Here is a 26433-nt window from a genome sequence, read left to right as displayed (position 1 = left end):
TCTCACCTTACACACACCTCTGGAGAGGGAACAGGCTTTCTCCTTCAGCCCTGCATCATCCTCATGCCCATACAAGGGCTCTGTTGATATTCCCTGCCTTACGCAGCCAGCACCAGAGTTAAGACAATTCTATTTTAACACCTGAAACTTCATCAGAGCCAACTCTGCTCTTTCTTGTTCTAAAACTTTACAATGTTTCATCTGCATTCAAAACTGCTTCTATAATTGCTACTTTTTAACTTAATTCTCCTAGAACTTCACAAAAGAGCAAACATCCAGCGTGCCTAAAAGGCTTTGGAATAAACCTAAAAAACAAACATTAAAGATTGATCACGCTTTCTCAAGATTATACTAAAACTGACTGAAGCTCAACTAGATAAGGAAACAGAGTTGCATTAAATTAATCAGCACCTTATCAAGCCAGGAAGAAAGAACTGTAGATAACAAGCCTTCCCCTAAATTTGGTATCAGAACAGAAACTTCAGTGCACGACGTACTGAGAGAACCTTGTCAGATTTACTGAGCACAATACAGGGGAGTGGAGCAGCAGAAATAGCAGGGGAATGAGGTCCACAGAAATGCTTTGAAAAAACCCTGTTTTCTGGTAATGCCAGCAAGAGCTGATGCTTTTGTCAAATGGAACAATTTAATTTGACAAAACTTTTCCCCAGATATGCCCAGCAAATTAACCCGCTCCTATTGGGGTAGAAGACGGATCCTTAGGGGTTTGCTGTGCACTCCTGTTCGTGTAGCTGAGGCCAGACTGCATTTGCCCGATGACAAGGGAACAATTCCTACACAATTCTGTCCCTTTTGCTTTCCAAGCCCTCGGAGCTGGGCTGATTCCTCTCCCAGCATCTCCCGGTGTGAGCTGCAGCCACTCTCCCAGCTCTGAGCTCCCGTGCAGGGGCTCAGAACCCCCAAAACTGGCACCAGCAGCAGCTTAACCCTTTGGAAACTTTGGGGCCAACATCCCGAGTCCCGGGAGTGAACAAAGCCAGCCAGCAGCACCCAGGGATTTTGCGGGATGCCTGGAGGGGCTGCGGGCTCTCTGCGGCACAGAGCAGCACATCCCTGAAAACCAGACACTGTCCTCAGCATTCCAGGCGGGACAGGAGGGGAGCAGGGCTGGGGACAGAGCCCTGGCAGGGAGCAGGACAGCCAGGCTCGCTGCTTGCCCAAGCAGGAGCAGCGGGAAGGACATTCCAGCCTCAGCCCCCGGCACAGCGCAGAGCCCCGGGCGCGCCGGGCAGCGACAGCCTCGCTCCAGAAGGACAGGAGGACACCGGGGCACACACGGCTCATGTCACCACTGTGACCAGCCGAGAAATCCACTTGGGGCTTTATCCAGGGACAAAAAGGGGAAACAAAGAGCAGGGCTGCTTTAAGCGGGGTGAGCCTGCCCTGCCTCCCTGGCACCCAGGGCACGCTGCCGGCTGTCCCCAGCAGCCACAGGGGTCAGTGCCTGCCCTGCCCATCCCGGACAGGTCCTGGAGCAGGGCAAGGGGCAGGGAACAGCTCATCCCGGGAGAACAGGGATTCATCCATCCCTGGGAACAGCTCATCCCCGGAGACTGAGCCCAGCCCGGCGAGCAGGGCGGGCTCAGCGCGATGCAGCCGAAAATAGCCCCACGCCGGCTGCCAGCAGCCCATACGTTGTGTTATATATGTCTCAGCTGATGCAAAGGAAGGGGCAGGCGCTGAGCCACATGGCCCTTCACATGGGCACGGCCACACTCGGCTGCTCCCGGCTCCAAAATCCCCCAAACGCAGCCTCAGCCAAAATGCCCAGCACCAGCCTGGCCCCGGCGCTGCCCCACGGCAAGGGCTGCAGGAAAATTCACAAACCAGACCCCAAACACGGTGCCAAACAGCCTCCCCCACTGGTGAGCCCCGCATCCTGCTCCAGATGCCAGCCCCACTAACCCCATCCCAAAATGTGCCACTCTGCAAACACCCCGTGCCTCAGTTTCCCCAGCTCTGTGACAGCACAAGGGGTAGCTGCCCAAAGCAGCACACTCCTATGAAATTATATCCCCTTTGAGATCCAGACCTAATTCTTTAAATCCTTGCATACACGCACTCCCTTCATCCCCCAAAATTCTCTTTAATTCGGGTGGTGAGGCTTTCAGGCTGGCCAGCACAGCTCTGGGGGCTCCCTGCCCACCATCAAGGTGGTGTTTCTGACAATGCCAGAGCAATTCCCAGGAAAAGCAGGAATAAGGAGCAGATGCCACATGGCCCTTTGCTGGTTAGAGCCACCCCAGCCGTCTGTCGTGCTCGCAGATTAAGGCTCATTTCCACCCAGGAAAGAAATTCAACCACAACTAATAAAATAAAGACAATAAATCACAGTTCCTCCAGCAGCTCTTCCTCCAGGAGCATCTATTTTTAGTGGGAAGCATCAATCACCACAGCTCCTGCTGTCTACAAGGGCTCCAACGGGCACAACCCAGGTAGGCAGAGCTGGGCCAACATGGGCACACACATGTTCCCCCCCTGCACATCCAGAAAGGGCACACACAGGACAAGATCATGGCTACACCTCAGTGCTGTGTGATACTCCTCTATCCCAGATGGAAAAGAGAAGCCACAAGGCAACAAAGAACAAAGGAACGCGCCCAAGGCCATACAGTAAATCCGTGGCAAAGCCAGGAGCTGGCAGAACTATCCTCTGCCAGCCCTGGAACCCCTGCACAAGCACCCTCCTCAAACAGGACAATTCTTACACAATTATCAACATTTGGGAGTTCTCCTCGAGCTTCCCAACTTCTCCTCATTGGAGCCTCCGCAGCTCCGAGACAAATCCTTGAGTTTTACCCAAATATCCCTCCCAAGGTTTCACTGGGAGAGACACACTGAGCACATTGTCACACCCAGCTGAGAAAATGCACAGAGGAATTGGAACACACAGGGAGAGATCACCATTCCAACACGGAGCACACGGACACACATGCAGGCAGGCACGGCACACAGACAAACCCAGCTGAACACACAAACCAAGCACCACAACAAAATGAAATGACAACACAGACAGGGGTTTCTAGTCACAAATTGAAACTAAAGCAACCAAAAAAACCAAAAAACCCAAAACCAACAAAACAACTAAAAAAAAAAGCCAAAAAAAAAACCCAACCAAAAAACTTACATGGATTTTTGGCAATTTTCCTTCAGACATTATACACAGCAGCTGGGCTGTGTACTGAATACCTGATCCAAAAAGAAATATAACCACATTATGCAAACAGATGGGGGCAGGAGTCAGGTGAACATGCAGCTCTTAATAACAGTCATCTACGGGCTGAGAAAGCACCTCTGCATTCCCACAGAAGGGCTGGCATCGGGGCAGATCTTCACTCCCTCCCCAGCAAACGCCAGGGCTGTGCTGCTGCCATCCCGGGGGAAAAGCCAAATGGCAGGACAGGGCAGAGCCACCGCGTCACCGAGCTCGGAGCTGTCCCATCCCCTCCAACTTGTCATGTGAGGTTTTAAACAGAGGTGGGAAATAGCCAGGGTGGGGGAGGAAGCCTTTCGAAACCCGAGGGGAAAGCACTTTATCTGCCTTAAAGACAGAGCATTAGGAGCGCCGTGCAGGCAGGACAAGCCGGGATCATCCCCACGCTTAAGCTCTCAGGGAAGCACCCGGAGAGGGGCACATCCCCCTTTCTCTGCCGAGGAGGTGCCTGAATCTTTAAGACGGCGGATTGCTGCTCCGGAGAAATGGACTTTTTATGGACTGTGGGAAACGGGGTTGCTATGATACAGGCAGAGGCATTTTCATGAATCCTGTGGCAAATAACATTGAATCCTGCTTAAGCAGACAACAGCAAGGCAGGTCTCCCATCACCCAGCCTCAGCAAACACAGCAGAAGCACGGAAAGAGATTATATGCATCACAAATACGCTTTCTGCAGACAAATTTGTATTTTTTTTTCCTTTGGGGCCATATTTTTCAGAGGGTCAGCATTTTGATTCCTTTAAAGGAATGATCCTTCTGCCTCATCCCTGGGTCTGAGCATCCCCACAAAGGTGAAGAAACCTGGGGGAGTCACGGGGCCAAAGCATTCCCAAGGACCCGAGCGTGACCCCAATGGTCCCACAGAGCTCTGGGACACGTTAAGCTCCAGTCCCAGGGAATCTCACAGCAGGCAAATGCCACCCAAAGCACTGCAGGCACAGTCCCTTGGGGGCACAGGGATCTAGTGGGGACTGGCAGCGCTGTCTGCCCAGAGAGCTCCCAGTGCTCACCATGGGCTGAGCCGCTGTGCCCAGCTGGGCAGAACACAGGGGCTCCTGCACCCTTGGAAATGCCAAACTGCAGCTGCCAAAATACAAAACTGGGGCTGGGGCAGGGCTGGACAGGTGGACACTGAGGCCTGGGCTGGGAGACAGAGACCAAGCTAAACAAGCAGCCAGCCCAGCCCTCGCTCACTCTTTCACCTCTCGCTTCCTCTCTTTTGCCCCAAAATTCCATCAGGAAGCCCGAGATAACGGGAACAGTGCTGCTACAATAACAAAGTTTGCTGCTGCCAACTTTCCTATTGCTCTACATTAACTTTCCTTCTTTAACTCCACCAGCCTTCAGGAGGAATAAAAGGCAAAAAGTTGTAATAAAATCACAGGAATTCTCCCAAGCAAGCACGTTCCGCGACAGGAAGAACTCGGCTCCCGGCGCTCCCTCCCAGCAGCTGAGCGTGCACAACCCCTCATCCTCCCCATGCAGCCCCAGCACAGCCCCAGCACAGCCCCCAGGGATGGAACCACAGGGCAGAATGCAGAAGGACCATGGGGCATGGCAGGAACATCCAGCACCCAACACACACCATTCCCAAATATCCCCCCAGGAGTACGAGCTCTGGATCAAGGAATGCGCCCGGGAAACCGCGGCAGGTGCTGGGCATTCCTCATAGAAATCATATTGAAAGGTAAACCTTAGTGCCAGAGAGCCCTGAGAAAATAAACATTCAGGCACAGCCACGGCCCATTGTAACTCGCTGGTCAGTTTTGGGGTTGGGTTTTTGCTCATTTTTCCAGCCTTTCTCCTCCAAATCCCTTTGTCGCTCAAGGCTGTTCCCCTGAAAGGATGATTTTGGCTGCTGTTTGATCAATTCCCTCTCCATGGTGATCTCAGCTCATTTATTACCTTTCCAGGAGATTCTGCAACCTATAAAACTAATGACACAGAATGGCCAACAGGCAAATAGAGCAAATTTGAGCCGTTTAACAACCCAAACCATCGTCAGCATCAATTTTATTCACTGGGTTTTTTTAGGGAAGAAGATTGACTCAGTCTGCTGTGGAGAGAAGCAGGTACCTCCTGCAGATAGCTACAAGTGCAGAGGGTGAACGGAGCCAGCAGGCACCACAGCATCTTCCTGGGCTTGGACCCCTGGCTCTCCCTTTCCTCCCCACTAAAACAGGCTCCTGCCCCACAACACTTTTGGGGATAATTGTTCTTACCCTGGCACTCAGGGAAAAAAAAATTCTCTTTTATTTAGAGCTAAAAGCACTTTGAAAGTGCCAAATTTGCAGGATTTAACTCCGTTTCCAGTCATGCCACCATGGAAAAGCCATCGGCTCCCGAGCCCTGCTCAGCATTTAACTCCCAGCACACAAACCTCCATTGGGAAATAACTCCATGGCTCCATCTGTAACCTCCAGCTCTGTCTTTATCTATCAGTTACATTATTATTTTTTTCCCAGAGGACATCAAATAAATAATAGACAGCTGGAATAAGCATGAACTAATTAAATTATCAAGGCAATAAAATTCCAGTGACCATCAGCAAAGACAAAAACATTTTCAAACTGATACTTTTGTTTGTTTTAAGCAATTCTGATTTTTCTGGAGGGTGAAATAATATATTTTAAAAATCCTGAAGACCTCTAACAGAAGCACAGAACAGAGATATATTTTCCAGAGGAAAAGGCATTACTCTTTCCAGACATTCCCTTCGTATTCTCTCCAAACTTCTCGTGCTGCCACTGGAGCCCCAGCCAGCCCTGCTCCCAAGCTGTAAACATTGCAATTTCGGGCTAGAAGCACCTCTAACTGCTGGACACCTTTCCAGCAAGCCCATAATGCACAACTTAGCACTTCATTTTCCAGAAAATCAATGTAAATAAAGTCACGCGAAGCAACCCATCTCAAAAGCTCGTTATCCTTGAGGTGAGCAAAGATTTTTCTTAGATACATTCCCCAAAATTTTATAAATACACACACACATGAAAAAAAGAAAAGCAAGCCAAAATCAGATCTCTAGAAAATCAAAGCAAAACCCAACCCCTCCGTATCTGTTGCTTTAGCAAAGAAAAACAAAGCTTGTATTTCCCTTTCTCCCTTTGATCTTTCCTTCCCAATTTGCAGAGACAGAAACCACGTACAACCAGAATAAAAACCCAGCAGGTTATGTTTTGGTGCCTCTCACATCTCTAAAGAAAGGAGCTGGGTTACATCAGTGTGGACATAGAATTTGGAGGCTTTGGGGCTGAATCTTCAGAAATCAAATCAGATCATCAAAGCAACACAGATAAATACAGTAAGTAGAATTTTTCTCTTTTTTTTTTTCTTTTTTGTGGCTGAATGTTATTTTAGCAAAGATTTAATCCTTTAATAGGATTTCTCAAACACCACCCTCCCCCCTAAAAAATGCCCACAGCTCAATTCCGTTGCACACAGCAGCACCTCTCACCTGGCACTTACACGGTTACTCTCACAGACATTGCACATTAACTGCTTGCTAGAAATCGCACACAAAATGACTTATTATTAACTTGAGCCTCTATTTCAAAGGAAAGCAAAACAACACAGCCAGTGCTCACCACAGACAGACCATTTCCACTCTGCTGCTGCCTAAAGAAGCACAGCTCTGTCTCGCTAGCACAGAACCACGGAGCACTGGATCGCTATTATTATTATTTATCACATTTAAAACCCCGGCAAAAGCAGCTACACTTACAGGCATACTTAAAAGACAAGACATGACAAAAGATTTAGGGAGAGATAATAATACCAACGTCATACATATCACAGCGAGGCCATGTTGAAGCTCAACGCGTTTCCCCCCTCAGTAAGAAATCTCTCTCTCTCTTTCTCTCTCTCTCTCGCCTTTCTCTCTCTCTCTCTCCCGCTCGTGCTCTCTTGTTGAATTGCTAGTGGTAGTAGTAGCCCCCAACAGCTCAGGAGAAAAAATCCATTTAACGAGTGCCCAGGAAGAACATGAGTATGACATTCACAAGCAATAGCACCACAATCACTGCAAAAACGACCACCGTTTGAACATCCAAGGTCATGGTGCAATGCAGAACACTGTAGTGTTCGAGGTGTGGGGCTGGCAGATTTGGAGAAGTCAACCTCTGCTCTGTAAGACTGTCCATACATCCACCATGCTAGAATAGAGGAGAAAACTGTTCCTGGTTTTGGGTTGGTTCGTAATGCTTTGTGCTCTGCCTTTAGTTTCTCCCCTATCTGCTGTCTCTAGCTCATTCTGAGCCCGCTAAGTGAAGCATCATCACAACCAGTGAGCACTCGGGATGCAAAATCCTTCCTTTAGGAAAAGAGCGAGCGCTGTCTGCAAGCTTCTCTCTCTGTCTCGTCCCCCCTCTCTCTCCGGGTCTCTCTCGCTGGCTGGCTCGCTTTTTAATTCGTCAAGCCAGTGCAGATACGGAGCCCGTGTGAGTGTGACAGCTCTGCAAGCTGCTGCGGCTGCATCCCTCGGAGCGAGGCGGACCCTGGCGCATACTAATCAGCTCCAGTGACCAGGCAGCGACGGCATCCTGGCTGTCACTCAAACGCAGAAGGAAGCGCTGGCTCCATAAATACGCGAGGCTTCCGCCCGCCGTGACAGCGAGCGCCACGCAGCCGCGGCTCTGCCCCGCGCTCCCGGCGCGCCGCTCCCGGATGCTCCGGCCCGGCGGCTCCGAGGCGGCTCCGAGGCGGCTCCGAGGCGGCTCCGAGGCGGCTCCGAGGCGGCTCCGAGGCGGCTCCGAGGCGGCTCCCAGCGCTCCGAGCCGCGCACATCCCGCTCCGCACCGCCCCGGGATGCGGCTGCCCTGGAAGCGCCCTGGAAAACGCAGCCCCGAGCCCGCTCGGAACGGGGAGGGGAGCGGGAGCAAAGCGGCCAAAATAACAAAAAGGCAACTCGTGGTAACCTGGGAATTCGCTGTGAGACTGAAATGTGGGAGTGGGGCAGGGGGAATCACGGTTTAGCTCTGTGCAGTCGTTCTCCCATCACGAGTCCTATAATATCTCCCCTCAGCACTGTGCTGGCTGTCTCCAGCTAAGAGTTAAACTGAATTCTGACTCTACAGACAGAGATCTATAAAAGGGGGGTAGGACAGATGGAGGACCTTTATTCCTTCTGCAGCAGCCAGAAATGCTCATTCCTACATTAAAATCACACACACACGCTCAGGGTTTATGATCCAGGTGCCAGGTGCTATATCCCAAACCCCAATCTCAGCTCCCAGAACCAGCAGGTACCTCAGAGAGGCATCACAACGCACACAGACCAGATACACTCAGCTGGAAAAAGCAAACGATTTTCCAGACAAAGACAAATATAGAAATGCTGCCAATGCATATGCATAATGCACTAAAATGTGCATCCGGGGGCTGAGCACGGCACCTTCCAGGAAAGCTGCGCCTCCGAACGCTCCCACACAGACACGAGGCCAACAGGCACCACACAGCACCTGGTCTGTTCTCCTGCAGCAAACGGGGAGAGCTGGGCAGCATTTCATGTCTAAACCTGGCCAGCCTCATGCTTTAACCCCACCACCAAGGGCAGCCTGTCCTGCAGTGTCCTCCCTGGGGAAGGGCAGGGCCAGGGGGTGATGCTCCTGCCCCATCCTCCAAAAATTGGAGAGATCCCAGGGGAATGCCCCATGACCTCTCCCTTTATTCCAATAAAGCCAGAATGGACTCCTCTGTCTCCTTCTTGGACATAAACCTCTGGTGTTTGTGGACTAATTTTTGTAACAACCCCAACACCAAACCCATCTGTTCAATGCAAGGCTTGCTTCATTTTCTTTCTTTCTTTCTTTGCCAAGAGAGCTCCCTCAAAAACAGGAGCATCCTGTATCCACCCCAAACACCATCAAAGGAGAGACCATGTCAGGACTGTCCCCTCTTCACAAGGTCTCCCTCAATGGTCTCCACTCAGACCCACTGGTTTGTGCTGGGCCAGCACTCAGCCAGCACCATCCTGCTCATTTCTGACCAGCTCTGGAGCATGTGCAGGCTGTGATGTGTTTGCAGATGCAGAGGCTGGGTGGTGTTGAGCAGCATTAGAAACAAGAGCAGTTTGGGTTCCTTATGAGGTTTATTTTGGGTGATAAGTGCCAGCCAGAGGCTCCCTCCTGCTCTGTCCAAGCAGGGAGTTTCTCATTCAGGAGGGCAGTGAAAAGCCCTTTTTCACCTGTAAAATCACAGGAGGCTCCTTTAAAGCTGCCCCAGGCTGCCCTGTTAGCACACAGGCCAGGCTGGATCCAGGTGATGGATCTGCCTCACCCCCAGCTTCCAAACCTGCATTTCCTATCAAGGACCCATTTTTAGGATAGCCAGTCTGTCTGATGTAATTTTAGACTAATCAGAATAGCAAACATAGAATGATTTGGGTTGGAAGGGACCTCGGAGATCGTTTTGTTCCAACACGTAATAGACGTGGAATATTTATTATTATTGCTACCATCCTTTCCCAAAACAACACAGGCAATTTTCCAAACCATAAACCTGAACTTACAAAAACAGCCAGGAAATTCCAGTTTCAATCTCAGAAGCAGCAACGACTTCCCCACAACATACAACCAGCCTGAATTCAGAGGGGTTTTATGGCCACTTTATCTTTTCCTCTAAACTGCAGTGAGCACAGAGGGAGCCTGGGTGTGGAGCCCAGAGGAAATGTTAGAAGCAGCCCGGTGGGGATGTTCTGCTGGTCCCCACTTGCCCAGGGCCTGGGGACCTCAGCAGGCACAGCCCATCCCTGGCTCTGCCTCCTGGAGGTGCCAGCGAGGTTTCAAGGCAGAAGCCCCGCAGGGAGCCTGGGGAGCCAAAGCAGGGCAGGGGGAGCAGCAGAGGCTGGGAACCCTCCAGAACAAAGGTGCACACCTCACACATGCTCACTGAGCACTTCCGGAGCCCAACGGGAGGGATTCACTGCCAGCACCGAGCCTGGCAGCGCTGGGCTGGCATTCTGCGAGAGCCGAGCCACTCAGAGCGCGGGGGAGGGCACGGATCGCAAACAGAGCCATAGAACCACAGAGCCAGCCCCGCCTGGGCTGCCGGCCCCAAACCCCACCACGGGAGGCTGTGGGGACCCCACTGCTGTGCTGCCTGCCCTGGGGAGCCGGGGGGATGCTGCGCCCGGGGGATGCTGCACCCGGGAGGCTCAGCCACAGCATCCCCTTCCCCAGGTCCAACACCCCCTAAAAGACCAGGCAGGAAAGCCCCGGGTGCCTCCCCTCACCCAGGGACAGTTTGGGGCTCCAAAGGAGGGTCTGTGTGTGTAACAGCAGCACAAACAGATTTACTGCAGAGAAGCTTCTATTTAAATGATATTCGCAGAATTCCCAACAGTACTTGCTGCTTTATATAATTTCCCATGCCTTCTGCGTGCACTAAATGTTAATTTTACTACGAAAATGGATGGTACCTTCTCTTAGAAGCCTTCCTGATAAAGCACACCTACACAGCAGGGGTTTATATAAAACCACGGTGAAGTTGAACTTCATAGAATTCTTTGTGGGAAGTTTGGTCTAAGGTTCTGTATAGAGCGAAAGGAGGAAGGGGAAGATTTGTATCAGTTACATAAACCACACATCCCCCAGTGCACAGAACACGCTCCAGGAGCTTTGGGAACACGGTTTGTGATGCAGGACCAGCCAGGGCTTGTGCTGGACCAGAAGGGAGGGTGGAATTTCAGCACCTCTGCGAGGGACAGCAGCGGGGAAGGAGCCGGGGCTCGCTCACATCACACCCATCCCGCTTTGAACCCGCACCCAAAGGATGGACACGGGTACAGGGCAGGCAGTTCTGGACACCCGAGTAACAAACAGGGGGCCCTACACTGACATTAAGTACAAGACAGAAATTCGGCAAGCCAAGGAAGCGGATGATGCCAAATCCTCCCGTGCGGAACGCGCCGGGCTCAGCCTTGTGACCACGTCTCCCTCCAATGGATGTCTCCAGTAATCAGCACATCCCTCTCCCTGCAGCTCGGCAAACACAGCAGCCGGGTCTGGGGCTGCAGTGCTGACAGATCCTGCACTCCCCGAGCAAGGACAGCCCCCAGACCCCCACACCATGAGGGGCCAGGACAGTGCAGGGGCTGGGGCTGTGCACAGTGTCAGCCCCAATTCCCTGTCCTGATGTCAGCCCCAATTCCCTGTCCTGATGTCAGCTCCAATTCCCTGCTCTGCTGTCAATCCCTGCACAGAGTAACACCCTCCACTCTGGGACAGGCACAGTGGAGTAACTTATTTCAGATGCCTCACCTTGGAACAGGAAACTCAGGCTAAAGATTGTGTCATAATTACAAAGGAAGATCATGTTTTCATTATGTTGTGTTTCCTACTGTTAAAACTAACTGAAGCCTGACGTGAAGAAATGTAAAACCACGCACACAAAATAAATCAGGTGGACTCCTCAGAGGCAGTCTGGAGAGTCAGATGTTCCTGTGGCAGGGGCTTGTACCCTGCTGGGTTTCCTTTAGACTGGCTAGGGCTCTAGTCCATCATGAACAATTCCAATTGAATGTGAGGAGCAGAGTTCTGTCCCAACACATCAGCTCCACCTTCTATTAACTGAGAAAATGAGCTACTAAACTCTTAGCCTTAATTAACCAGAGAATTCTGGCCATGCTGGTGTAGGAAGCAGTGTAGCAGAGCCCTGGGATGGTACAGGAGGAGCCCAAATCTGCTGCCCTTTGACCAAAGGAGCTAGGTCTCAGTGAACTGGGGGAAATTTCACACAAAACAGTGTGGCTCATGATTCTGAGCAGGAATAAAACTTGTCTGGATGGATGAAATCCATGGCCAAGGGGAAACCAGTGCTGGTGACTGTCAGCCCCAAACTGCTTCAGCTCCTTTGTACTCCCACCTGGAGCACAAGCTCTAATCCAGAGCTTTGTGGCACCATGAGGGAAGATTAAACTTCCCAGCTGAATTAATCCTGCCCCCGAGAAGAAACGGAAGCTGTGGTACCCAGGGACGCGGGAGCACCTTCTCCTCCATTCCCAGGGATGTGGAGCATGTTCTCCTCCATTCCCAGGGATGTGGGAGCACCTGCTCCTCCATTCCCAGGGATGTGCAGCATGTTCTCCTCCATTCCCAGGGATGTGGAGCACCTGCTCCTCCATTCCCAGGGATGTGGGAGCACCTTCTCCTCCATTCCCAGGGATGTGCAGCACCTTCTCCTCCATTCCCCGTGTCCCATGTGGGCGCTCCCAAACACTGCTGTGACACTGGACACCAGGGGGTGACTCACAGACTCCAGCAGAGATTATAAGAAAACCATTAAATTTTTTTTCCCTAAATCTAGGCAGGAATTAAGCTCAGGGTTTCAGAGATTAAAGGCCAGTGAGATTAGGATTTGCTGTTTCCAAAAAGGAGGATTTCCTTAAGCTGGGAGTTGCCTCTTTTTTCCTTTCTCTTCCCAGAATGCCTGACAGAGCCCTCTTTTCCATCCTGGGCCAGATGGGAGGCACCAGCCTGAGAGCTGCAGAGCTGCTGCAAAGGCAGATTTTTTTCCTCAGGAATCTCCATAATCTTTTATGTTTATGAAATAGCTTCATGGGAAGCTTTAAAAATCCCCAAACGCCTAAAAGTCCTTACCCAAACTGCAAAATGGAGGAATACTTGTAGAGACTTGGACTTGGGCCTGATTTTGGCTGTGAAAAATCAACTTTCCAGTCACCCACAGTTCCTTGCCTGCCCACTCCATCCCCCAAATGGAAAGTTTCCTCACTGTCCACATGAACTTGGCACTTTTTTCCAGTAATTTCCTCTTCCTAAAGGACTGCAGAAGCTGAGAGATAGCAAAGCAGCAAAGTGGGAGAGAAGGTGGATGTGGGAGAGAGCAGGGAAGGACCACATGAAGCAAGATGCCTGGAGTGCTGGAAAGAGAAGAAATTCAGTTCCTAAGCCCACTTCTGCAATGTTTAGAGCACACAGGGCCCTGCTGGAGGTTGAATTCGGCTGCACCTGCATGACCACCTGGCCAAGAGCTGCACAAAGCTCAGAGGCCATGGGGAAGGACCTGAGTATCTCCAGGCCACTGCTCCAAGCATTCAGTGAAAAAACCCACACAAATTGCACCCAAAGATGGGGAGCAGCTGAGCCACAGCAGCAGTGGCCCCATGGAATCAGTGCCACAGCCTGGGACACTACCCAGACCATGCTGAAATGGCACAGAGAGCCTGTCAGGGGGGGCTGAGTCCACTGTGCTCCTCTGGATTGCACTGAGAACAACAAATCTTCTATTTTTAAGTTGACTTGAACTTAAAGCATTGAGACAGGCTAAAATCTCCTGCCCCTGGCAATGGTGGTGGAGTGCTTTCTGCTCTCTTTGCATCTACTGCACACTCCAGCCTGCACTCCAGAAGCATCTTCACATTCCCAGTGGTGAAAAAGAAAATAAAACCCCCTCAAATCCTGCAGAAATCAGATGTGGTAACACCAATTACCCTGGTCACAGAGAAAGACTTCAGGGGCTGAGCAAGTTCTGTTTAAAAGGACCCATCTAATTCTGATGCTCAACCTTATGTAAGCTCTCCTTGTCTGAAAAAAACCTCAGCCTCTGGCCTAAAGGAACACAGAGACCTTTATTCCTTAATTTCATTTCTCAACTTTTGGGTTCACTGTTGAGCCTGGAAAAAGGTGAAGAAAGCAAAGCCCAAAGTGCAGAAAAATGCAAGCCAGGTCCCTTCCTTGGGGGAAGACAAGTGCTCCCTCCAGGCACTCTGACATTAAATTGCAGAATCTTCACATCAGCACATGTCTGGGCAAAGTGCTGTGTGAAAAATAAATTATTACATGCTAGAAACTAAATTCTGAATTCAGGGTCAGTATCACCCAGAGAAATTCAGCTGCAGAGGCACAGGGAAACTCTTTGGCATGAAAATCAAAGGGTGCATTTCAGCACCTGCAAGGGAATGAGGAGGAAAAGCAGTCGGCCAGAGCTCCCTGCAGCCTCCTCACCCCCCTCCTGTGACACTTGGCTCTGGCTTCCCTGGGCTTCTCCTCGTCAAGACACTGAGAAAAGGAAAAACCACCTCATTAAGAAGCTGACCCATGGGTCTCATGTTCTTCACACAAATTAACCCAGAGAATTGGATGTGTTTCATAGAAATCCTTTTCTCCCCCTCTCTCTGCCTCCCAAAAAAAGGAGAGGGAACAGCCTATTGAATCTGGCACTCTTTTAATGAAGAAAACACTGCAAGCCAACCTAATGAAGTAGGAATTCCAGATGGATGGCAGTAGGTGTATGAATAGAACATAGTGCACTCATTTTTATCAGCAATATCAGCATTAAAAAAAAACTTTAGAGCCTTTCTCTACTTTTTTTTTTCCTTTCTCCCAGCAAGGCAGGTGAATGCCAGGAGGCTCCATTCCCTCTCCCAGCTCAGTGGGATTCCTTGCAGTGACAGTGAGCACAGGCTGCTGCCTTCCAGGAACGGGCAGCACTGCCCTCCTGCAGTTTGTGACAATGTGTGACAGCCCAGGGGACAGTGGCTGTGCCAGAGGGACCCTGGCTGTGAGGGATCACAGGGACAATGCCCCTGTGTGGGACACAGGAGGGCACCTGGTGCTGTGCTGGCACAAGCAGCACACTGGCAGTTCTGTGTGGGGATCAGCAGCACCAAAAGGAAAATCCAGGGGGATGGAGCTGAGTTTTCTGCCTGGAACAGGGCCCTGCAGGAGTGGTGAGTGCTTCAGGTGCTGCTGAAGCAACCTGGCAGAGCAGGTGTGGTGCAATTCACTGCCCGGCGTTATCCTGGGTCACACCCAAGGAGTTCTGCAGCATGGCAGAACGGGAGGAAGGGGCTGGGATCCCCTCTGAACACACTTCTGTACAAGAGCACTCCTTGGCTTCACTGGGACTCACCTGAGCTCCAAACAAGGAATTCTTTACTTCTCAACCACACTAAGCTGGAGATGGCCCAGCCTGAGCCTGCACTCCTGCCTTTCCCAGACACAGCACTCGGCCAGTCCCTACCAACACCTCTCCTCTCCCTGCCCATATTACATAATAAGCATCTTTATTTCTTTTTTCATAAGTTGTCTTTTCATAACAATAGAAACTATTGGAGCCCGAGATAACTTGATGAATTTTTCCTATTATCTAAGAGCTTAGTCACTCAGGGAATTAGTCATGTTCAAAATAACAGCCAGGCTCAAAGAGATTCAGAGCAACCATTCCAGAGCAGAAGCAGCTAATGTCATAAATACATTAAGATGTCAGCTTGAAGCATTTCAGAGATTTTTCAAGAAGTGTTCAAAAAAGAAAAACTCTTTGATGAGATACAAGGAAATCAGGTTCTCAGCAGTTAAAAACCGTTGTGGTTTGCAAAGGCTGCGGTGCTCAAACACAAACCCTGAGCAGGAGGGACAGATGGACATGGTGACCACATGGGGTGTGTGGCTTCCCAGCAAGCACAGCCTGCTCAGAGCTCCACAAAATCCTGCTTCCTATGCCTATGGCACCCTCCCAGGGTTTTCCAGACATCCCTGATGCATGTCAAGAGACACAGGAGTTACTGGTGTGTCCCTTATCCAGTAGGTGGGAACCCCATGGAAATGGAGCCAGGCCTCCTCCCAGCCCCTCCTGGGACTGACACAAGGACAATCATCAGCATGGAGCAAAGATTTATCAAACATTTTTATTTACCACAGCATCAGCTCCTTCTTAACCTGGATATTTGGCAGAGCAGCACTAGCAGGAGGCTGGAACTGAAAGGTTAAAGCAGCCCCAAATTGGGAGAGAAATGGAAAAGTAAACAGCAACTATGTAAGAAAAATCCCACACAGAAATGCCTTGGAGGGATGGACCTGGGGCTTTGGGGGCTCCATGGCCCTGCAGCACCCACAGAATTCTCCACTGCATGCAGAGCTCAGGCAAGCCAAGCAGCAACCTCCAGTGACAGGAGACCTGCATGAACAGGAACAAACTTCCAAATGTCCCACTCTGCTGGAAAATCCCTCCCTGCTGAGGCCACAGGGCATGGAGAGCAGGCAGGATCCTCTGCAGGACACCCAGAGCGCTCAGGAGCTTGCGGGGACTGCTCCAGCAGCAGCCAGCTCTCCCTGCTCCCTTTGATCTCTGCAGGAAAACTGCTCTGGGCCTCTTCAGTCCCATTTTTCCCCAAGGCCTGGATATCACAAGCTCCTCTTTCCACCCGGCCCTGGCCTGGCAGCTCTCCACCAGCTGCTTTTGCTTATCCAAACTTTCAAAACTGAAAGTCAAACCCAAACTGCTTTTTTCTACTTCTCTTTTCCAGACTTCACATTGAGATTTTTAGGATTGTGGAGTGCAAGGAGTACTTTGTGCTTCCAATACCCTGTGATTTTCAGACTGATAAGTGAGGAAAAATGCTGCTGACCTGCCCCACTCAGGGGCATCTCCACCACTTGCAGCTCTTGGCCCTTTGATTCACTGAATTAATTTTCACCATATTTTAGGCTGTGATGATGTACAAGAGTTTACTTTTTTCTTATGAAAGAAATGGAAAATATTGACAGCAGCTTGATTTTAAGTATTTCAACAACAGGCAGTGTAAAAATATCACTATTTAAGGCTGTGAAAGAAAAAATCTGGGACTGCACCTATTGCAGGTGATGGCTGCACTCACCTGGACTGTCACAGGCACAACATTAAACCCAAAAGAGACCCTTTGTGAGGAAATACCATGGAAGATTCACACTTGTGTTACTTGCATTACAGTCAAAGACTTGGGAAAAAACTCTGCCCTTGTCAGGTAAAAAACTATTCCAGAAGAGGCTGAATTTTGTCCTGATTTAATCCAACTCATTTGATTACCATGCTGGATCAATACCCTCTGAAGAATGCCAGACCAAATAATCATTGCACTCACACACTGCTCAGATGTGCAGATTGATTCTCATCACTACCAATGACAATTAGCTGCATTTTTCTAGATTAGGAACAGATACTAGAGAGTTTAGCAACGTGGTACCAGTGAAGCATGGAAAACACCCCCGTGGGATGCCAGTATAATTGGCAAAAGATTAATTGTTTAAAATATGGGAAGCAGCACATGCAAAGGAGGAAAAAAAGAAGCTCCAACAGCTTAATATTATGGAATAATAGCAAGGGTTTAGGGGCTGATTTGGAAAAAAAACACCTGCCACAAGAACAAAAGGTACTATCACTTGTAAAGCATTAGTGACATGCTTCTTAAAGATGAGTAACTCTGAGCCTTGAACCCAAGCTGAGAACAATAGAAAACAGCATTTTGAATAAATCAGTGCTGTGTAGAATTTGGGAGAAACTAGGCTAAAATCCAGATTTTGACCAATGTGCCTGAGCAGAACAAAGTCCAGGGGTGCTGCCAGAATAAATGTGTATTGCTGGTCTTCAGCAGCACAGTGAAAATAATACTGGAGTTAAAAAGACAGCTGGAAAACCATACCAGAGACTCAGTGCCCATGGAAATGGGTCCAGCGATGCTCAGGATGAAAGGCTGAGGTTCTGCACTGCATGGGAGGCTGTGTGAACAGAGCAGCCAACCTTCACTCAGGGGCAGAGCTGGCTGATAGTTCCACAGCACATTTTAGCCAGCAGACTGAGGTGATAATATTCCCACTGATTACTGAAATGCAGCTACTCCTGGTGTGGAGTAACTCACTTGTTTAGCACAGTCCACCAAATGATCAACATCTGAAGTACTAAAATTTCAAATAACTTACCAGTGGGGACAGCAAGGAAAATGTGCATTGGAGGGAATACTGCTATCCACACTAGCACTTGGCCAGGACATCTGGACTGACACACCTTGTCTTGCTAAAGGAGCAGAACTTGTAGGGTCCAAGGGTTGGCAGGACCTTGGCTTTAGGTGCTCCCAGCATCCCTGTGCCCCAAGGGCAGGAGCCCCTGACCCCTCAGGCCAGCCATGCCCAGGGACACAGACTCCTCGCCACCAGGGACTGCAAACACCTTCACTGGATTTATCTTACTTGGTTCAGTTTCACTTTGCTGCTTTGAAATAATTTTTTATTTTCAGGTATCTGGAGATATGTGGAGTATCTCCAAACACTGCTGAGGCTGCTGAACTGCTGTATGAAATACAGAAACCACAGCTCTCTCTTTTATTTCTCCCTTGTTAGAGGGAGCAATATTGGGGAATTCCTGCTACAAAATCAACTAATGGAGTTTTACTTTACCAAAAAAATATCTTCTATTACACCCTACAGTAACCACTGTAATTTCTCTCGAAAAGAAAGCAAAGATTAGACTAATGAGAACAGAATAACACAGCCGGCAGCACGGAAGGGATCTGGGAAGATGAGAGGGCAAGAAGGCGTCAAGTCCTGTGCTGGGGCAATTAGGAAAGCACTTTGTCCTGCAGCAAGGCAGTCCCTCCCCAGCGGGGCTCAGCAGCCACCGGGGAGAAGGGGGAAATGGAGGCGAGAGCCCCATCCGGCTTCACTTTTATCCCTGACACGGGGCGGGACAAGGAGGACAGAGGAAAGACTCCCATCCCTCCGGGTGCTCCGAGGGTGGAAGGTGGCAGCAAACCTCCCGAGGCGCTGCTGGGTGCCAGACAAGCCCTAACCAGGACCCCAAACAAGCGCGTTGTGCTGCAGGCTGCTGCCTACACCGCACAGGGCACTGCCAGCACCGGCGGAGCCCTGCGGGAGCACAAACCCCCGGGCCGTGTGTGTGTGTGAGGAGCGGGGAGGGCATGGAGGGAACGGGCAGCGATCCCTCCCCAAGGCTCCCCGCAGGCAGCAGCATCTGCCCGTGCCCCCGGAGCCGGAACGCGGGGGCTGAGCCGGGTGACGCCAGCTCGGCCTGAGCCCTGAGCCCTGAGCCCTGAGCCCTGTGCCCGAGCCGGAGCAGCCCTCAGGGATGGCCGGAGCTGGGAGCAGCCCTCAGGGATGGCCGAGCGGGAGCAGCCCTCAGGGATGGCCGGAGCTGGGAGCAGCCCTCAGGCATGGGGGAGACGGACCAGCCCTCAGGGATGGCCGGAGCTGGGAGCAGCCCTCAGGGATGGCCGAGCGGGAGCAGCCCTCAGGGATGGCCGGAGCTGGGAGCAGCCCTCAGGCATGGGGGAGACGGACCAGCCCTCAGGGATGGCCGAGCGGAAGCAGCCCTCAGGGATGCGGGAGCCGGACCAGCCCTCCGGGATAGGGGAGCCGGACCAGCCCTCAGGGATGGCCGGAGCTGGGAGCAACCCTCAGGGATGGCCGAGGCGGGAGCAGCACCGAGAGAGCCGAGAAGGGCAAATCCAGCAGCACCTGCAAAGCGCAGCCCCGCACGGAGCCGTGCGGGAGATGCCAGTGCAAGGCGGGCTGGGGCGGGAGGAGCATCTCCAAACACCCGCATCGCTTCCCGGGGAAGTTTCTCACTGGACTGGGGGAACTTCCCCGCTTTCCCCCGGCCATGCAGCCCTCGGAGCCGGCTGGGCTCGGCTGGGCTCGGCTGGCAGGGCGGCAGGAGCTGCCTTGGCGGCTGTGCCGAGCCGGAGGAGTGTCTGTGTCTGCCAGGCTGCTGCAGGCGCGCCCAGGCTCGGCACGCCGGGCTCCCCCCGCACCGCAACTCATCATCGGGCGGAGGGGCACGGTGACAGGTCCCGGCTGCCCCGGGCACAGCCAGCCCTGTGCCGGCACTCCTCTCCTCCAGTGCTCTCCCACCGCACACCCCACACGCCGGGGAACCGGGCAAACCCTGTGCTCCCCGCCACGAACCCACCGGCTCGCCCTACGGAACCCCCTCCCACGCCCCGAGGCATGCCCACCCTCCTTCCTTCCTTTCAATTCCTTCTTTTGCTCAGCAGTTTGGGAATGCAGAGTCTATAAAATGGCTACAGAGTGATCAATGGTTTCAAGGACAGGGAGTAAAGGAGGAGTCAGGAGATAGGACGGAGGTTCATTTCCCTGTCAAAGTACTGCAATAAGAGGAAAAGAGAAAGACATAGCTACCTGAACTCACCATTCCTGTTCCATCCCTTAGCCACTGCATCTTGCTTCTGATGATGTCCTTATTATCAGGGAGGGGAAGGAAAAAAAAATCCCTACTGCCTGGCGAGAGCTGGCAGGAAAAAAAAGAAGCCCCCCACCCCCACCCTAGCCTGGAGCTTTCAGTCAGCCATCCCTCAGCCCGGCAATCCCGTGCCTGTCAGGAGCACGTTATTAGCAGCCTCCTCACTACCTGGGATTTGTGCTTATTTATTTCAGTCACGGACCGAGGGATTTGAGGGGAGGGGGATGTCCTTTTTCTTTCTTTTTTTTTTTTTTTTTTTTCCCCTGCCGTGCTTTGAAACTCTGCAGGAGGGGAGGGGAGTGGAAGGGAGGGGAGGGAGGGGGGAGCGATGCGAACTTGGGGAGGGTCCCCGCGGGCACCCCGTGCCCTCCTGCCGGGGCCGGTCACCCTCGCCCCCAGCGCTGCAGGACGCCGGCTCTGCAGAGCCAGCACATGCTCCACGCTCAGCAAGGGCTGGGGATTTTGCTGACGTTCAAAGGGCAGCAGGTTCTCACTCTGCTCTGCACATGAACAAGGATGAGTCCCCTTCCCACTGACAGCAAAGCTCCCGGCCCAGCCCAGCGCTGCACCTGCCCGGGGTGATTCTCCCCCAGCACCGGCGCCCTGCTCCCCTCTCCGCCTGCTCATCCCCTGCCTGCTGCCCCGGATTTCCCCCACTTTCTGGCCACCGCTGCACACTTAAGAAAGCAAACACACTCGCTAAGCGTTGCTCATCGATCCGGCCACCCACCACGTCGAGGGAGAGGAGCTGGCGGTGTCTGGCGCTGGTTAGAAGAGGCGGCGGCAGCATATGGGATGTGTAGAGCCAACTGGGAACGGGGCTGAATCCTGGCGGATCCTCCAGCCGGGACACGCACGTCGACATGGTCCTGCCCATGCTGGGACAGCACACGGGGCTCCGGCACCTGGCCAAGGCCGCTCACGGCGCCGGTGGCGCAGCCCCCGCCGCCATCCCGGGGCTCGGTGCCCACAGGAAGGGGCAGCCCGCAGAAGGACTGACACACCCCTGAGGACAGGAAAATGCCCCACCAATATTCCCAAAATCCCCTCTTTGGCAGCTGAGGCCGCAGGGATAGGACAGGGCAGGTAGGAACCTTGGAGACAACGTGGGGAATGGCCGGCAGCGTGCTCTGGGCACAGGCAGGACACTGGGGACACTGGACAGGCTGGATCCACGCACAGGATATGCTGTAAAATCTGTGCAGGAGCTCCAATCTCCTCACTTACAGCTGCAGAGGATTTAGGGTTGTGTTTGTAAGGGTTTTTTCTCCATGCGTCAAGGGCAGAAGGGCATTTGGATCTCCCGCTCCTGGCCTCTGGAGGAGTCAACATTTTTCCTGCAGCTGGAGATTTGAGTCAGGGAACAACACGCAGCTCCTCGTGACTGCCACTTTCTGCTGGTCCTGTGCCACTCAGCAGGATCAGGGCTTAGGTGTCTTCACTTATTTATTGAAATGGGACAGACCAGAAGTGCAGGCAGGACTGAAGGATGCTGCCCAGCATCTCTGCACTGCTGAGGCCCCACACAGTCTGCTCCAGTTCCATCAAGCCATATCCCATCACCTTTTGCACAGGCACTGACAGCCATCATTATTCCCAGAGATGGCTGACAAAAGAAGGAGTCAGGAGGCAAATGCTTATAGCTGTCCAAACTTTGGAATTCTGCCTAAGTTTCCAGTGACAGAAACACCAGGCAAGTTATTTACATCCACAGGAGGGCTCTGGTTGGAAAATCCCACCTCTGACAGCTACTCTGGAGTGTGTTGTGAATCCTCTCCTCTCTGGGGAGGGCCCCATCTGCAGCAGGTGATGGCCACGGCTTTGTGCAGCCCTGGAATTCAGATCTCACAGGTACCTCACCTGTTCAGGGTGTCAGACACAGCCAGCACAGCCTCACCAACTGATTCAAAACCTGCAGGGCCTGGGAGAGCTGGGACAGCAGAACTGACTGACAGACAGACAGACAGACATCCTGAGTGGACACTGCTTCCCTCAGAAACTTGCACTCAAAGCAGAGCAATGATCAGGTTGTCTCTAAGTGAAAGGTAAATGTTTTTCTACCAGGAAATGTTAAATGAGATCTGCCCTGTTGTCACCACACACACAGAGAATACAACAGTGACCATCTTAAGCACAAGATCAGCTTTAAACCATGCACTGCATCATCCCAGTAACTCCGCTGACTTAGGCCAAAGTTGCACCTGGCAGTGCCAAGGGAAGGGGATCTGTCTGGCACATCCCACCCTGCTGCTCTGCCTGGGAGTGTGGATCTGGAGGAGGAGGGGGCAATTTCTGTGGAGGATTGTTATACATGAACAGAATGATCCCAGTTTCTCTCCTCCTGCCAGCTGTTGACCAGGCCTGTCAATAAAGCTCATATTCCACTGTTTCACTGCCTATGCCTTGTTTACACCAAGCTGATTTGAGAAGCAAACCAAGAGTTGCCAGGTTAGTTCTTGCTCCCTGCAAAGGTGCTCAAAGGCAAGAATCCCCCAAGATCAGCCAAATCTCTGAATGGGCAGCAGGCTGCACACAATCCCATCCTGCCCAGAGCACTGGGGCAGCCGCTCTCCCTGGCACAGGGAACCTCAGAGAGAACCCAGCTGCATTTCCCTGCCAAGAAAATGCACCTCTGCTGCCTCATTGTCAATGCAAAGTGCTCTGCAGGCAGCCAGCGGGCAGGGGACCAAGCCCCGAGTCCCTGCCAGAGCAGGGGGAGCAGGGAAAGCCACTTGTGAGCTTCTTCTGGGTCCTGTGCAGGGCCAGGAGCTGGGCTCTGATGATCCCTGTGGGCTCCTTCCAGCCCAGAATATTCAGTGACTCTCTGTTTTTCCACTTCTCCACACTGGAATAAAGCATCTTCCAGGGAAGGGCAGCATGTGCTGGCTCCTGTGCCAGGGGTGCCAGGGGATGCTGCAGCCCAGCACAGCTGAGGGCACAGTGAGCTCTGTGCCCACCCAGCACACCCCAGACACGGAATATTAGCAGGCACACCCTGAGCTGGGTGTGAGTCACAGAGCACTGTGGGATTGTGCCACGGGCACTGCTCTGCTAGGAAAACCCACAGTGCCCACAGGGAGACAGAGGCAGCTTTCAGTGTGTGCTGCTTGGGCACTGCAGGCTCCTGCCCTGGCATTTAGCCTGCAAACAAATGGGATTTCTACCACCTGTGTGAGCACATCCCAGTGGGGAGGCAGGACCAGGCTTTGCTCAGGTGGTTTGTCTGGGGGATCACTCCAGAGGAAACCCCCAGGAAGAGCTCCAGGGTTGCTCATCAATAACACAATGTCCCAGTCAGTCTCAGCAGAGCTGTGGTCTGGTCACAGCCTCCAAAAATTTCTCTCTCTCTCTCCAGAATAAGGACCAAAATCAGCTGGTGTGCCCCAGTCCAGTCTGGAATCTCCTTGTGACTGCCAATGACACCAATAATGGGCAGGAACCTCCCGGGGGAGCAGAGGAGGGAAGGCAGGGAAGGAAGGGACAGTGCATACTTCTGCAGTAGGAGGGACAGCCTAAATTATCAGATTAATGCCACTTTTCCACATGGAATTTATTTTCTCCTCATTCCCTGCAGCTGGAGAGCCACTCAAAAGCCAAACTGGGTATGAGCAGGAGGACACAGAATCACATCACAGTGAAACAGCAAAATAACCTCCGTCCTTGTGCCTCATCCAGCACATCTAGAGTCATGGAAATGGCACACAGGGGACTTTACCAACATTCCCACTGCAATCCAATCTCCAATCCAATCCTCCCAGAAGCCACCCTGCTCTCCCACCATTTACAGTATTGCAGGGCAGCTCTGGGAGCAGAGCCCTGATTTGAGACGCCCAGAACACAGCCCTGGGATCCCAAACATGAAGGTTTCTTTTCCTGCAGCCTGTGAGAGCAGCGCTGTAGGATTTCACCTGCCTCTCCTCTTTTCTTCCTGCTATTGTGTTACCACATCACCACTGAAATCTCCTTCAGATCTTCAAGGCCTCCCTTTCTTAATCCCACTGGAGGAATTTTGCTCTAAACCACTCCCTGGATGTGGGAACTTTTCTCAAAATGTTTTTTCCTCCACCCTTCTGCTGTTTTCGTGAGGGGATTTCCCTTCGTTTGCTTTTCACCCTCTGCCTTCCCTCCCCAGCTACAATGCTGAATGGGACAACATCCCCCAGCCAGCAGCTCCCCATTGAAATTTCAGCTGGAATTTCCTCTCTGAGACAGCAGAGGCTGGCAGTGCCCTTTGGAGAGCCCTGCCACACGCTGGTATTTCACTGCTGCAGAAGGCAGATGTTCTTCATTCCATATCAGACAGCACAAATATGTTCCTGCAGTCATTGTCTCTATTGAACTGCAAAGAACAGGCACCAAATCCTACAGGTTAATTAATGAGAAAGGAGGGGAATTTGTCTAACCTCTACTAGGAATTATCCAGCCTGGCTTTATAAACCAATCAGCCACACTACAGAGCTATGAAACACGTACCTTCCTGCAGGAAAAAAAGCCCAAACCCCATGGAATACTCTCATAATGGCCCAGTGCCTCCCTGATTAGCACAGCAATAACACAGTGCTTCGGGCTCTTGCAAAGTATTATTATTATTTATGGTACATTACAAGGGACTTTGTTTGTTCTTTAATAGGAGATGACATATTCAGAAGCCCAGATCCGAGTGTCCTCCTGAACTAACTCTGACACAAAGATAGTTTCAGTCATAAATTATAGAATCATAGAACCACAGGACTGGAACAAGTGCCTGGAATGCTTTGCTCTGATGGATGTGATTGGGATCTGGCCGTTTACCACAGCAAGGAGAGACAGCATTACCTGAGAGAGAACCAGGGGCTTCCCCTGCCCTGCCAGGGGGACACAGTGGCCACTGGCAGGGACAGACAGGGCAGCCCAAAGCTGCCTCCCCCTGCTCCAAACCCTTTCTCCAGTCTGATCAGCTGCATGCACACTCTGTATGCTGGTACAAACTCGAGTTATTTCTAATTTAATGATGTGCATTGGGCATTATTAATTAATTGCAGTATTTATATTTAGCAGTCACAGTGCAAACAGCCCCCATCTGGCTGCAGGCAGAGGTGTGTGGCACACACAGCCTGCTCCATGGGGAAGGAGGGAGGGCATGGATTGGGCATGGCCACGCTCCCACAGACCCCTCTCCAAGGGCTTTTTGTGGGATTTTACCAACAACATGCCAGCTTCAGTTTTGGAGAGGATCAAAACAAACTGGAACTTTTACAAAAGCTCTAGTGGGAAACCACAGTTTGGAATCCTGTTTGTAAAAAGCACATTTTTTATTAAGTAACCTCTTCAGTTCACTACCCACAGCCTGCCAGACACACAGAGGTTCCTCCCAGCCCTCTCCAGTCCATTCAGCCCTTGGGAAGGCAGGAAAACAGGCAAATCCTGGATGTGCCTCCTTCCAAAACATCTCCTCCAACATGGGCTGCATGTTGTTTACTATTCCTTCTCCTGTCACCCCCGCCTGACTGACAAGACTCCTCATGCCTCAACCCATTTGATTTGCTAATATCTCTCAACTTTTTCCATTTGCAAACCTCCCACCTCTGCTTTAATGAACCCAAGGAGTCTGTTGCCAAGGAACGCTCTCTGTTGCCATGCCCTCTGCTTTAAAGGTGAAAATTAACAGCCTGCAGACAAATTAAACTCCTTGGGTGATGAGGAAAGCACCCCAGTTCAGATCCCCAAGCCCAGTAAAGTCTCTCCAATGCATCCAAGTCTTCTTTATATCCATCTGTCACTAGCACTGCCCTAGTTCTGCTTATTTAGGGAAAATCCTATGGAGATTAAAAAAAGGAATAAAACTAAATTTGAAACTGAAAGGGCTTTACAAGCAGCACAATGCTCATATATAAATTCATTTCATTTGTCTACTAAGAGATCTGCAGCCAAAAATATATATATTTTTTAAAGAAAACTAGAGCTTAGCATTGCTGTTGTGAGAAGATTGACGGGGAAACAATAAATGCTGCCCTGGGTCATGCATTTTGAGGTCACAAGGGACTGAGAAATCCATAAACCCTGAGGCTGTGCTCCTCCCTAGTGCCTGGAGGGACAGTCCATGCAGGAGCAGAGGATGGAGCTTCAGGGCCCTCAGCATGGCCCTGTCTCATGGCCTGGGGCTCTCAGAGCCCTGCCCTCTTCCAAAACCAACAGCCAGACTCACATCTGAGCTCCTGCCTGTCCCAAACCAA

General features: G+C 51.6%; 2 protein-coding genes across 12 annotated transcripts in view; both read right to left on the bottom strand.

Annotated features, from left to right (window-relative positions):
- ARHGEF9 (Cdc42 guanine nucleotide exchange factor 9) overlaps window positions 1-26433 on the bottom strand; it is a 210320-nt gene that overhangs the window by 107674 nt on the left and 76213 nt on the right. The window contains exons 1-2 of one of the 11 annotated variants that reach the window (XM_063170297.1): window positions 7025-7155; window positions 3149-3210 (exon numbers count right to left, since the gene is read on the bottom strand). The exons of 3 other annotated variants lie outside the window; for them this stretch is intronic. In XM_063170297.1, the coding sequence (XP_063026367.1) occupies window positions 3149-3178 (30 nt within the window). In that variant the 5' untranslated portion in view covers window positions 3179-3210; window positions 7025-7155. Of the gene's footprint in view, window positions 1-3148; window positions 3211-3313; window positions 3333-7013; window positions 7158-20160; window positions 20308-26433 lie in introns of those variants that run through there. 7 more of the 11 variants (XM_063170298.1, XM_063170302.1, XM_063170296.1 and 4 more) reach the window with 7 other exon arrangements.
- Window positions 7196-7784, bottom strand: LOC134425576 (uncharacterized). The gene has a single exon (XM_063170304.1). It carries the CDS (start codon window positions 7375-7377, stop codon window positions 7198-7200), a length of 180 nt encoding a protein of 59 aa, XP_063026374.1. The 5' UTR covers window positions 7378-7784; the 3' UTR covers window positions 7196-7197.

This window comes from Melospiza melodia, chromosome 16 (assembly GCF_035770615.1).
Source record: "Melospiza melodia melodia isolate bMelMel2 chromosome 16, bMelMel2.pri, whole genome shotgun sequence".
Classification (NCBI taxonomy): domain Eukaryota; kingdom Metazoa; phylum Chordata; class Aves; order Passeriformes; family Passerellidae; genus Melospiza; species Melospiza melodia.
The sequence above is the reverse complement of the archived record's forward strand: the minus strand, read 5'-3'. Positions and strand labels throughout refer to the sequence as shown.

What these genes read in the sequence shown, in the direction of transcription:
- LOC134425576 (XM_063170304.1), bottom strand. Translation starts at nt 7,377, where the DNA reads ATGGACAGTCTTACAGAGCAGAGGTTGACTTCTCCAAATCTGCCAGCC.